The sequence below is a fragment of the Acomys russatus genome, chromosome 12 (assembly GCF_903995435.1).
Source record: "Acomys russatus chromosome 12, mAcoRus1.1, whole genome shotgun sequence".
Lineage (NCBI taxonomy): Eukaryota > Metazoa > Chordata > Mammalia > Rodentia > Muridae > Acomys > Acomys russatus.
The window spans coordinates 9723721-9738010 of record NC_067148.1 but is presented as its reverse complement, the minus strand read 5'-3'; the positions used below and the strand labels follow the sequence as shown (position 1 = coordinate 9738010).

General features: G+C 43.9%; 1 protein-coding gene across 1 annotated transcript in view; it reads right to left on the bottom strand.

Annotated features, from left to right (window-relative positions):
* The window catches only part of Plcl1 (phospholipase C like 1 (inactive)), a 306702-nt gene extending 301380 nt beyond the window's left edge, over positions 1-5322 (bottom strand). The window contains exon 1 of the mRNA XM_051153833.1: positions 4953-5322. Coding sequence (XP_051009790.1) covers positions 4953-5195 — 243 coding nt within the window. The 5' untranslated portion in view covers positions 5196-5322. The remainder of the gene's footprint in view (positions 1-4952) is intronic.
* Between the last annotated feature and the right edge of the window lie 8968 nt (positions 5323-14290).

Below are 14290 nucleotides of genomic sequence, written 5' to 3'. Positions count from 1 at the left end.
ATAATCATCATCATCATTTTTTAAACAATATGTATTCAGTGTATCAGGTATCTGCTCTATGTGTCAACCTAAAGAAATAAAATTGCTCTCAAGCTCCATTGCTGTTATAGGGACGCTGGGAAAAAATGGGCCTAGGGTAAAACAGGTATGAGCTTCAAAACTGACACCACGAAGAGGTGTGATGAGCTCCACTAGCCAATATGACACCAGCTGCCTTTTCACACACACCATGGGCCTAACACAACGATGGCCACATCAGGAAGGGCTATCCTTTCCTTCCTGAGCCACTGAGCTCCCGAGGTTCTAAACTGGAGATGAAAGGTAGAAGGCACAGTTCACCTCACAAGCCCAAGATTCGGCTCCTTCACTGGTTCAGCTTGTTCCTTATCTAGAAAGTGTTGCATTTTGAAGTTGCTGCATCGGAGGGCCTGCGTGATGACACAGGTGCTGACGCTCAGCAGGCATGGCTTTGAATCCTGACTCTACCTTGAAACAGGTCTCTCTGTACCTCCCTTACACCAGAGGACACTGTGAGAACATGAAATGTAGGGAAGCTAGTTCAGTATTTAACTCACAGTAGGCAGCACTTAATGTAAATTCCACTCTCTTTGCCTCTCTGATGTCATAAATCGATCATGAGTCAGTGGTTAAGATTGGTCACGATAGCACCTACTGAAGTGCAGGCGGCAGTTTGAAGCATTCCCTTAGACGCTCTGCTGTCTGCCTCAGATCCTCACTCCCAACACATGTCTTCATCCACATATCATGCAGTGCCATTGACACGACAGTGTCTATTCTGCCTTGCTTGGGTTATATATACTTAGTTGGAATCCAAAGAAAACAGACAAAAGTAGATTCTAGCAATATGCCACAATCACTAGAAACAAGTTGAACTGCCTTCAAAACATTTGTGTGTCTCAATCCCTACTACCTAATATAAAGAATAAGCTACACTGTTTCTTATTTCTACAATATTATAGTTATTGGGCTATTGGCTACAATTTAAAATGATAAACATTTTGGCCAGGCATGGTGGCGCATGTCTTTAATCCCAGCACTCAGGAGGCAGAGACAGGCAGATTGTTGTGAGTCTACAAAGTGAGTCCAGGACAGCCAAGGCTACACAGAGAGACTCTGTCTCGAAAAAACAAACAAAAAAGAAAAACATTTTAAATATTAGAATATTGACATCAAATATTAGACAAGCCATCTAATTTATTATAATATATTTAAATACAAAATAGTACAATGATATTAGATATTACTTAACTGTTAGCATTTTCTAGCTTTTCATCTTAAATCACAAAGCAAGAAGAAATTAAGATGAACTCAATGAATATTATGGTATATATACTTAGCAAAACATGAAATATTTAATCAATGGCAACTCTGTAGAAAATAATCATACAGGAAAAAGTAAATGAATTACAGGGCATCTAGCTAAATTCTTATAATATTTTTTTAATCCTAAGCCTGATAGTGTAAGGGAGAAAAAATCACAATGACATTTAAAAGGCTTGATAAAGATGGGCACAGATAAACAGTGTAATTGTTTCCACCAGCTCGGAAGGAAATTGTTTTCTCAGCTATACACATGTTTTCAAATTAGGAAAAACAAATTAACTGAAAATATTCCTTTAATTAATATACAAGGAAGCCTGTTTTCCGGTAGGACAGAGGAATGCATTTTTCTGATCTAATATTCATGCTGATAGAGAATCCAGGTTAAAATAATTAAAATCAATAATCTAAATATACCTTAAAAGAATTTAATAATTAACAAAACACACCTTTCTTTAGTTTCTCAAGACAGGATTTCTCTGTACAGCCCTGGCTGTCCTGGAACTAGCTGGAACCAGGCTGGGCTGGAACTCACAGAGATCTGCCTGCCTCTGCCTCCTGAGTGCTGGGACTAAAGGTGTGCTCCCACACCACCCAGCTTAATATGTCTTAATATTAGAAAGTCTCTGTTATGTATATGTTTCAAAACAAAATAAAAGGGGTTCCTAACATATTGCCATGCCCCAGTATAGAACATGTGTTTACGCATTTTTACATGTATTTTTGACTTAATAATGAAATCCCCACCCCCCCCCCCCAAAAAAAACTCATGTATTGAAAATTTAATCCTCAGTGTGATGTTCAGAGGTGGCACTTTGGGAAGACAATTGGGTAAAAAGGGCTGAGACCTGATTAGGTCTTAGGTAGACTTATCCATCATGAGGTCATAATTTGAGGGGATTATTGGGATATAGGAGCTGAGGCCCAGCTGCAGGAAGTAAATCACTGGGGACACAGGAACACGCCCTTGAAATGTAAGTCTTGTCCTCAGACTCTCCTCTGTGCTTCCCGGGCACCATAAAGTGATCCGCTGTCCTCCACTGTGCCCTTTTGCTGTGGTGTACTGCCTCAGGACAGGCCTAGAAACACACCCAGTGATGGCTGAATGATAGCTCTGAAACCATGAGCTAAAATAAGTTTCTCCTCCTGTGCTGTATTTAGTTACAATGACAAACACACACAATCTGGACTTTTTTTTTTTTTTTTTTAACAAATTCTCATTTTTACTACATTAAAGTAACAGAGCCATGGGGCAGGAGACTTGAGATATAAATAAAAATGCTCCTGATCTCAAAAATAGCAGAACAGAGCCCACCTGCCTCTGAGAAGAAGACAAGAAAGGCCTACAGGAACAAATCCCAGCATCCGCCACCCACCAGTTTCCAGACCATCATCATAGTGACCTTAGTCAATCTTCTAGGCGTCAAAGATGTTTGACGCAAACGTGAAGGGATGAGGCAAATAAAACTCTAGCCAGATTTCACTGTACATGTTAAGAACCTCAACTGTTAGTCACCGATCCATAGTCACAGATATGGATGCCTACAGATGCATGCATGGGCCATTTTGGAAAGACGTGTAAGAACATGTTATTAGCTGTAGGGGAGACTAAGCAAATGGGAGTATGGAGTAGGGAAAGCCCTACACTTCCACTCTTTTTCAAGATTTAATTTTTTTTAAATTATACATACATTCTTCAAATAAACCTAATTTAAAATAGCTCATCTAAGTTTGCAGTCTCTTTAATTTCAAATACCAATTATTAAATGTTTATTCAGTTTTCCATTTAAAAGAACATGTAATACTCTGCTGTCTTGCCTTTTGTCACAAAAATAAACTTCAAAGGAAAAAAAAAAGGCACTATTAGTCAGCGATGACCCTTATGAGACTACAAACCACAGGCCACTCATATAACCTGGGGGCGGGGCTTATTTATTTTGAGGCCAGGTATTGCCATGTACAGCAGGCTGGATTTGAAATTAAGATCTTCCTGTGTCAACCGCTTGAATGCTGAGCCCCACGCTTGCATGACTCTGACCCTTGGATTTCAGACCTATAGTAGCACACCTGGCAGCAAAGAGCAATTTCAGAGTGGTAAAGTTGCTGCACAAATTTGCATAGTCCTTATACCTCACGACCTGTACTTTTCACAGCATTATAAAGAGCCACTGCTTTTATTGTCACGTACTTTAAACTACCTTACAATGCCTATTTTCATACACACAGGCCACATGCAGAATCGATATATCGTAATCTAAATGTACCTGTTTCCTAGTTGTGATACTATTAACTTTCAAGACAACCTGATTTCTGACTTGTAGTATTTAAAGAGGGCTATTTCTCTTTTACCCAAATTCACATCCAAACTATAATTCTTTTTACACATTATTAAAAAGAAAAAACAAATATAAACAAATGACTACAGGTTATCTGAATTTATCATCCACTTTTAACATAGAAATCTCCCTGTAGCTTTTAAATATAAACATGTGTATAAATACAAATATGTATAAATAAAAAACATGTGTCCGAGTTGGGGAAAAGCGTTGACAGCGATTAGAGACAGGTGCATGTGGGCACAAACACTGGCGCTGGTAGCTTGGGCAAGGAGACATGTATTACACCGTGGCTGCTCGGCTTAAACCTAAGCAAGCTTTCTCAATGTATGAGCCTTCCCAGTAAGTCCTAAGTTGAATAGCAGGCAGCTCCAAGACCTTCTTTCAACTGTCGTATGTGGTGTGGTGTGTGTCCACACGTGGGTGTGTATTCACACTGTCTGCTCTACCAAGATCAACATGGAGGTAGCATTCACATGGATCTATGCTAAGAGGCCCTATTCCAGAGCCAGTACAAGGGCTCTTACCTGAAAAACAAAAATTACTCAAAAGTCATGCCCCCAAAAAATGAACTTTCAAACAGGGCGAACAAGTTCAAAGCGAAAGATACAAATAAATTGGGGCGAAGAAAGGTTTACAATTCCTTGGCAGGTGGATAAAGGAAAATCCTCTGGGGGTGCTAGGGGAGTCTGGGAACGTTTTCCCGGATGTGTGTTTTCTGCAGCGCAAAATCTCTGAGCTCTTCCTTCATCCTTTCCACGCTGCAGCGTCCGCTGCCAACTCTGCCTGCCTAGCTGCAAAGTTCAGGCATTTCAGGATTTTGAGACCATTTGTATCTGTGGGAGATTTCCCACACACACTTAAAAGTAAGCTTGCTTTTGCATTTGCTGTTCAGGGAAAGGCTAGCACGCCTCTGGAGAATACACAGCCAGCCGGCAGGTCTGCATTTATCCCAAGTCCGTCCTCCCTCCCTCCTCCCATCCACCCGTTAGTAAGGCTTGCAGAGAAAATGAGGAAAAGCATCCATCAAACCGCAGAAGCACAGAGCTCAGAGAGGAACTTTTCCTCCGCTGTCAGAGGGGAAGTCACTTTTGCTTCTCAAGGCCAAGAGCTGAGTCTGGGAACCTCCTGACTAGGCAGGAAGGCTTGGCAATTAAAGAGGTGGGAGAAAACAATGCCCAGCCTGGGATGCCTGGGGCAAAGAACATCCTGCTAGGGTCCCCTTACCTACGGGACACCCACAGCCTCCTTCTGGGCCGCTGAGGCTCCGCTTACCTTGATGATGCTGCTCCGCCGAGGGGTCGCACGCGCAGCCTCCAGGAGGCCGGCCTCGCTGTCCGTGGGGACCCCTGCAGTGCCGGGCAGTGCGACCCCACTGCGACGGTCCCTCATGCGGCTACCCGAGGCCGCGGGTGCAGCGTCCCCAGAGGCAGCGTCTGCGCCGGCTCGGGGGTCGTCTTCGACCCCGGCAGCGTCGACAGGCGCCGGAGCCTCCCTGCCAGCCGCGCCCTCAGCCATGGCCAAGCACGTTTCGGGCTCCGGGCGAGACGGCGCGACCAACAGCGGAGTCCAGCCCCGGTCACGGGTGCGCTCAGGCACCGGGAGGAAGCCCCGCTAGACTTTGTTTCAGCGCCGGACGGCGGCTGCAGCAGCGGCCGCAACTTGGTAGAGAGGAGACATCGCTCGGGCAGAGGCGTCCTCGGGCTGTGGTCCAGGAGGTCAGCGGGCCGGCGCGGACCGGCGGCGGCGGGGGCGGGGAGGAGATGTGAGCGGGAGGGAGAAGCAGGCGAAAAGCAGCGGGAGGTACGGGAGACGTGATGCAAACGCCCGCTCTGCGCAGACAAAAGGCAAGCGGGCGCGGAGCCAGGAGCCTCCGGAGCCGGGACGTGCGCTGCGCGGCCGGAGCAGCGACTGCGGACGGGCCACCCGCCACCCGCCACCTGCCCGCCGACCGCGGCGCGGCGGCCCCAGGAAGTGCGGTGGCGGCCTCCACTCCGCTGGCTTGTGACAGGGAGGGAAGACTTGTTTTGACAGCCCGTGGGGATTGGCAGGCGTCTGGGCCTCTCAGGAGCCTCGCCTCGCAGGGGGGGTTCGGCCCGACCAATCCTCACTGCGGAGGGGTGTGCCCGAGCGCGAAGAATGGAATGTGTTCTGGAGCTCCCAGCCTGCCGGGCCCGCTAGTGTACTAGACCAGGGTGCGCGAGCCAGGGTGCGCACCCGCACGCACTCTTGAGTACATTTTAGGAAGTTTAGAGACGCGAAAGCAGCCTGAAGGTGCACCAAAGGGCGGGGTGGGGGTGCGGGGGCAGGGAGAAGCCAAAGAAAACACTCTGCAAAACAGCAAATCTGGAAGAAAGAGGGTGTTAAGAATGTCAGAGCGTTTTGGTGTGATGGTGACACTTGGCGGGGCCAGGGGTTAACTACAGGCTCTGCTGACAATCCTTAGATTGTGTCAATCCTTGGAAGTGAAGTCCACGCACTAAGACCCTGGAGTTCCCCAGTTTGCTGCAGGTTCTACAGTCACTCTGCAATCTGAGTAAATACAAGGAGCTGGATGGAAGGGGTGGGGTAAGAGAAAACAGACCAACGAAAACCCTAGGAACGAAGCCTAAGGAAATACAGCGATGATGGAAGTCACATAACTACAAGGTCATTGGCAGGTTTAGTCTCTACCCTGAAGTGTTCCTGACAAGGGTTCAGCCTCAATATGCACATATAATTAATTCTAAATAAATCCATTTTGCTCCTTCCACGAAGCTAGTAGCCAAGAGGAAAGCTCTTCGCGTGGAGCAGGGCTTCGGTAGAATTAACCACACCATTAGCATGTGCAGACATTGGCTCTCAGGTCTCTGGAGAGATGGGAGATGACATTTCATTTAAAACATCTGAAGCTGTATTAAACCTCACTTGGAGCATTAAATGCATTTCAATTACTAGTAATTTCGTAATTCAAAATTTTATTCAACGTGGCCAACAGCACTAAGAAATTCCTCAGCAGAGTCAGAATTTTATTAGAATCCTAGCATTTTAGGGGTACACTAGGGTCTTGGGGGATCATCTAGGGCAATTCTTTTATTTAGCAGGTGAAATGAAAGCCCACGGAACCTTGTCTACTGACAGGTTAGAGCCAACCCTGAAATCAGATCTGCTCCCCAACTCCCTCCGTGCATCCCTGCACTTTACCCAGCTCCCCTGGGGCTACAACCAGTCAGAACTGGATGGGGCTCTTGGGAGGAGTCATATTTGACATTTACCATCTCCTAGGGAAGACTGGCAAGGCTTGACTTTACCTTTTCTTTAAATATAAATGAAAGCCAGAAATGAACGCCCTCTGGATGAGCAGCGAGCTCTGGTTCTAGAAGCAACAGCACCCTCTAGTGAAATAACGGGAACTACATCCAAACCGCAAGTGCTAGTCCACAGCAGTACTGCATAGAAAATGTTTTTATTTTCCCCTCAGAAACATAGCCAGTTTTAGGCTATTGTTTTTCTGATAATCGATGACCGCTTTGTCTAGCTTTTTTTCTTTCTTTTCCAGACGTCGGCTCCTTTTTTCTGTGACTTTAATAAAATTTCCACTTGTGAGTTGTCCTTTGAGGACTGTATAGCTGCAGTCTTCTGATAGGGGTATTATCAGCATTTCCTGTCCTACAGTTTGTGTGTCTTTATGTCCATACTAAGGTGCTAAAATTAGTATCATCTGACAGCAAAGATCAGTGACTTTCAACTAAGAAAAATCCAGGAAGTGCAGCATACGGTCTGCAAAACGGCTTCTGCTTCAACAATGCCCAGTGGGCTCCGCAGTCTTCACTTCCTTAGCAGTCTTCCCTCGTGCCCTCTGCGGACACAAACACACAGGAACTACTAATGGCTTCAAGCATCTCTTCATAAACACTGTCTCCCTCGGCCTCATGGATACTGGAATATATCCAGAGAGTCCTTTGTTCTGTTGTTTTCTGCCATAAGCTCAGAAGGAGTCTCCTGCCTAAAATTTTGAATTTAAAAATAGCCTGTGTGCCTGCTTACCTACCCCACAAAGGCTAGAAATCAGAGAAGAGATCAAGGTCACAATATCCTTCAAGGGCATTCTCCTGATGCAGTAAAAATTCCCACAAGGTCCCAACTCCTAAGGTTCTACCACCTCCCAAGACAACGAAGCTGCAGACTACACTGCAGGGGGCAGGGGGTTTCGAGGAACAGTCAGGATCCACACTACAGGAGAAATGGTGTTGTTGCTGCCACAACTAACATGAATGGACGCTGGGTGTGTAGGGATGAGTTTTCAGTCTCCAAGAGCAGCCGCTACTAGATGGGACTTGAATATTGTGAGAAATACAGGTAGCAGGAATAGCACAGGTTTTGTAATTGCCTTCTAGAGCATAACTGTGACTTCCTTTTTAGCTGGCTGCAGGTTTGAGCAACTTAAAACTTAATTTCAATTATGTGTTATTTGGTTGATGGCATGTGTGCATGCGTGTGTGTGTGTGTGTGTGTGTGTGTGTGTGTGTGTGTGTATGTGTGTGTTTGCACCATGAGTGTGTGCGGAGGTTACTGGGTAACTTGGGACAATCAGTCCTCTCCTTCCACCATGTGGGCTCCAGGAACTGAAGTCAAGCTGTCGGGTTTAGGGGTAAGTGCCTTCATCCACTGAACCATCTTGCAGGCGTATACTTAAAACTTTTGGTTCTTCGTTTCCTTATCTGCAAAGTGGAGCTTAGAATTCCTTATAAAAGATTATCTGGAACATGGTAAGTAGTTGTTGTAATGACTCTCCCACTGTAACTTCTCAATGGTATGGGAAATCTTAATTTTCTCCCTGGCTATTTCTTGAGCCCTGAGCTGTGAAGTGACTTCCCTAGGTGTGCAGAATCAAGCTGACCTACCTGATCTTCGGCTTTCAGCTCCGTATTTTCAAGCTGATGAGACCTGACTATGTGTCTGTGTGGTTGTAACTCAGGTGAGTCTCACATTTCTAGTTGCCCCAACTCACAAGTTCTCTTAGCTTGTTTTATCAACTGATCTTTGATTTCTACTATCAAGTGATATTCTAGGATCCTTGAGTGTTAGAAATCCTATTGTGTGGGAGGTGATAGTTTTAACCAAAGTGGTTGTCTAATTGAAACACCACAGAAATCTTTCCATGAATATCCTTGGAACGCTTGCTCTGTGCCAGGCAGTTATGGGAACTAAAGATACACTATTGATAAAACTGGCAAAGTTTTACTTCATATGAAAATTACACCCTATATTTCAGAGAGACAAACAGGGGCCAGGGTAACAGACCATACAATTAAATACCTCCACATACAGGAGACCCCAGCACATTCCTATCTTCCAATCTACCAATCCAGTAATTGCTGACAGGATTCATAAAAAGAAAGAAGGCAAAACCTGTGGGTGAAAATAATTTGGCAAAGGGATTAAGAATGTAGGGCTAAGAATGTGATCATAGCTGCTGGCTTAACTAAGTATGTCCCTTCTCAAAGTCTTCAAAAGAGCCAAAGAGAATTGTCTTTGGGCAGCAAACTCTACCATGAAATCCTCACCTTACTCTACCTCGCATTCCATGCTTAGGTAATTAACTCACAGGCTGAAATCACCAAAACTGTGAGCCAAAATACCCTTTACTCTATGCATTGATTTATCTCAGTTACTTAAGACAGTGTTCAAAAGCCAATTGAGATATTTTGTATGTAATCAGCACAAGCAATTGACTGGTGTGAGGAAACACATATATTCTCTCATCTACCTGTTTATACTTTAATGTGCTGGGCCTTTAAAGTTGTCTTTATAAACGCCAGGGAATGTGATCCAGGAAGAACGCAGCACTCTCAGCTGAGTCATGGTCCTTTCCAAAATACACTATAATCGTGTGGCTTACTAGAACAAGAAAGCACAATTTGTAGGATGGTTGTATTACAGGTACTACGGTAGAGTAAATACACAGTAAAGAAAACATAAGCAAAACTTAAAGATTGCTCAGGGCTTTGTGTTTTTTTGTTTTGTTTTGTTTTGTTTTTGTTTCTTTAAGACACATTGTTGCTTATATAAGAAATTAAGTAGGAAATTTCACTGATAAAAATATTTTTAAAAATCAACTAACATCTTCTCAAGGTACATATAAACTCCATTCCATGGTAAGCCCTACAAGAATGAAAAGTTTATAACAGACCTAATGGTCCAGCTTAATAAATCTTTGACTGACTGAAAACACTAAGTTCAAGATATATTTAAATGCAGCCAATGCTCTTCAACTCTGATAACAGTTACTTCTTTCCAGGGTGGGGAAAGCCCCATACCTGCAGATGCCCTCACCTCTTCCTCAGCACCACATAGTGACTGAGATACGGTATCAGGAGCCCTAGGCCAGCCATCTGGGAACCATCTGTGCATGCAGGGCAAATGTCTTTAAAACATACAGGTGATGTTGACTTATTTTCTAAGTAATTTTACTTTGGCATGGATCCCAGAGTGCGAGCTCATGCCATGGCTATGTTCCTACAGATGCAGAAGCCACAGAGACATTCATGAAAAGTTCCATCGAACGGTGTCCATAAGGCCCCTGTGCGGACGTGCTTTAGTTGACAATTGGCATCTTCTCTAAGATTACAATTACAAAACTCTTTGGACCAAATGCAAACCTGATGGCTGATGCTCTCAATGCAAGAACAAATAAAGAATGGTTCACCTTCTCCCCACCCCAGGTACACACACCAACATCTGCATATTGTAGTGGAGGACTCCTTCAACTTTTTCCAAGACATAGAGTGTACATGTCTGTTAGCATCATAGACCTCACTAGAAAATAATATATAGTCATTTCTTTCTCCAATCATTCTTATCTTTGGGTCATAATAAATTATTCTCATGCCTGTTATATAAATTTTTTTTTTTTTTTTTTTTTTTTGGTTTTTTGAGACAGGGTTTCTCTGTGTAGCCTTGGCCATCCTGGACTCACTTTGTAGACCAGGCTGGCCTTGAACTCACAGTGATCCACCTGCCTCTGCCTCCCGAGTGCTGGGATTAAAGGCGTGTGCCACCACGCCCGGCCTGTTATATAAATCTTATTGATACCTTCACTTCAAGTCTTTTGGAGGGACGAAGCATAAAAAAATAAGTAAAAGTGTAGTGGAGGTTTTGTTAAAAGATAAAAGAGTAATGAGATAGGGAGATTGCTCAGTGGTTAAGAGCACCAGCCTGCTCTTCCAAAGATCCTGAGTTCAATTCCCAGCAACCACATGGTGGCTCACAACCACCTATAATGTGATCTGATGCCCTCTTCTGGCCTGCAGGTGTACATACAGGCAGAACACTGTACACATAATAATAAATAAATCTTTTTTTAAATGACAAAAGAGTAATAGTTTCTTTTTTAAGATTCTTTTTCTTTACGTTTTATTTATTTGTGTGTGTGCACCGATCCTGGTGAGGAGGTCAGCCAACAGCTTGCTTGTTCTATGACACGGGCTCTGGGAGATTAAACTCAAGCTGTAGGGATTGGGGGCAAGCACCTTCACCTGATGAGCCTTCGGTAAGACCTTTTCATTCTAAGTTTTCCAATATATGGCGCTTTTGTTAATCACAATATAAACATCTACTTTATGAAATGGATTCCTATTTTTAAAAATTAGTCCTCTCTTTCAGAGGCCAAATGTCTGGTGACGTTGATGGCCAGCACTGGCTCTGCCATTAGTCTCTGTGAGAATCCGGATGCTCTCACTCCCACTAGTCAGATGGGTCACCATGGATACAACCGCCTCTACCTTAGCCTGCAGCAGAGTAACAACAGATGTTGAACCACACTTAGCATTTGCGCCATTCTCTGCTCTATATAAAGTGTGCTGGTTAGACAGTTTAGATCGCATCACAATTGTTGGTGAGAGATTAAAAGGTACGTTCCAGGAAACATCTCAAATATTAAGCAGCATCGAGGAACCCGAATTAGGCCTGAGAAGTACTGTGGTATGGACGCGCATGTACAATGTTACGTTTCGTATGAGGTTGAAGCGATGATTCTTCCACCTTTACCTTTTCCAAAATGGGACTTGAAGAACTAGCCGGATCGCTGTAGATAGAACTGGTCGGAGGAGTTCCCTGAAGAATGTGAGCTTAAACGCTGGCCAAAGCATAAAAAGTAGTGTCGTCATTAAACCATCATTTCTAACGGAAGTCATATATTTTCTAATTTTGTGACAGTTGCCACACTTCTCATGAACACACAGCTTTGAATTCTAAACTTCAAAAAAAAATAAAAATATGATTACAATAGAATTGTACCCTTTTACTTAGCTCAGTTTTTCCTTTAAAATGTTCATTAAAAGGTGTCTTGTTTATTTCTGAAAATGTGGAGATAGATGGTTTGTTATTGAAAGTCAGAAGGGGTGTCTCTTATCTGTACTAGATCCAGTGGATGAGAAAAATAGTTATACAAAGTAGCGTGTACACTGTATCTTCTCTTTTCCTCTCAGTGCTCCTCATGTATCTGCCATCAATAATATTCATGGATGAGACCATCACAAGGCACAGCATTAACACTCTTCGTTGTAAAGCGAATGTTTGCCTAGGGTGAGGGGTGTTCATGAATCTTCCTCCAGGAGAAGCTTGCACGTCCTCCTGTGCCTGACAGTAGATGCCGCCATGTATCCTCTCTTAGCCTGGCCTCCCTTTTAACTGGAAGCTGTAAGGGTCACGGAAAAATTAGCCATGATCTCATCTTCTCTTGATCAGTGACTTGCTCAGCAGAAGGAGCTGACTTCTAAGCGAGGGTAGCATGGAATAGAGTGGGAGTCTATTGACAGTGAACTCTGTCATCAAGAAGCAGCCTCTGCTGGAAGTCCCTCGGATTTGGGATGGTTTGTCATTCTAGAGTGACTTAGCCTCCTGGGCACATGAACTGAAAGCTGTATGCCTTTCATACCACACTGATGGTTCTTCTGGCCAGGTATTGTTTGGGTCATGCCAGATAAACATAACTATACGTAGCATTTCTGTGATCTCTTTTTATCATTTCTTTCCTGATAGCTAAGAACTAAACCCCTGGAGCAACTTTCCTCTTAATCTGAAAAATCACTTCACAAAAGCGACAACTGCATGTTTCTCACTATATTTTCTCATCTTCTGCTTGCCTTACCCATTTCCTCTACATATGTCAACTCTCCAACTTTTGTGAGGACAAAATAACTCAAATCAACATTCAGATTAAGTATCTGTGCTGATATAAGCAAAATTTCTATTTACCCAAAGATGGGAGTTAGTTTTATACATATGCTTTTGTGTTTTCCTTTTCTCATTCATCAGAGTTAATCAAAACCCCACGACCTCATCTTTAAGGACTACCAATTTATTCTTTCAGTATCCTGTGGCTTAGCTACATAATATTCACCAGATATTCCCCTGTACTAGCTCTTCAGTTCTGTCAGACTCCCATGGCAAAACATTATAATAATCATTTTGTGCATGTCTTTTTGAATCAAGTGTTTTATTCTTATTGAGTCAAGTCCAAAGAGTAGGACTGTTAGCTCTAAAAATACAGTTTTAATTTTAATAGAAGGTTTTCCCAGAGAACTGCAGCCCATTGATGCCTCTTGTAGCTCTCAATGTTTTCTGCCAATCTTACCAGATTATGTTCTGCTGTTATTTGAATTTTCACCTTATAGAGTACTAAGGATCATTCTGGTGTTCCATGCATTTGGTCTTGATCTTGCACAGTAACCTATACACACATGCACACACACCGCACACATACACACACGCACACATGCACGCACACACACACACACACACACACACACACATGTGCACGCACGCACGCACAGACACACATACAAATGCACACATGCACACACGTGCGTGCACACACACTCTCACACACACACACACTTTCCTATCAGATCAAATGTCTTGTTGTTGTCTGGAAGAGTTCTATGGCAAACACAGAACTGCTTCGATAGAGATCCCAGCTTCTGAGGGCATGGTCCTCTAATGGCCTCCACTATTCACTTTTGCAGGGTCCACCGGAGCTACTGTACTGGCTTCTCAAGGCAGCCCATGGCCAAGGGTAAGAGAGGCACTGGCAGCTGAGGAGATGGGCTTCCCTTACTGAGTCATCTCCAGCCAGTGGGTCCTGACATGCCCACCACTGCTTCTCCAATATCACTGCTCCACAGCTCGGACTGGGTTAGTCGATTACAGCTGAGCTGACAGCTGTTTGTGTTCCTCCTTTCCATCCCTACGTCTGTTCACAGCCAACTCTACATGCTTCCCAGATGTCTCAACGAACACACTACAGGTTGGGACATCTTGTTATTGTCATCCTTGCTATGTCAAGGACAGTCTTGTTATGTCATCCATATTTGTCTGCGATTATTTTTCTATAGTCAAATAGATCTCTTCTCTTACAGACTTTGAGTCTCCTGTATTGGTTAAAAACCACACTTCCGGGGGCTGGAGAGATGGCTCAGTGATTAAGAGCACCACTGCCTGCTCTTCCAAAGGTCCTGAGTTCAATTCCCAGCAACCACAAGGTGGCTCACAACCATCTATAATGCCATCTGATGCCCTCTTCTGGCCTGCAGGTGTACATGCAGACAAAACACTGTATACATAATGATAAA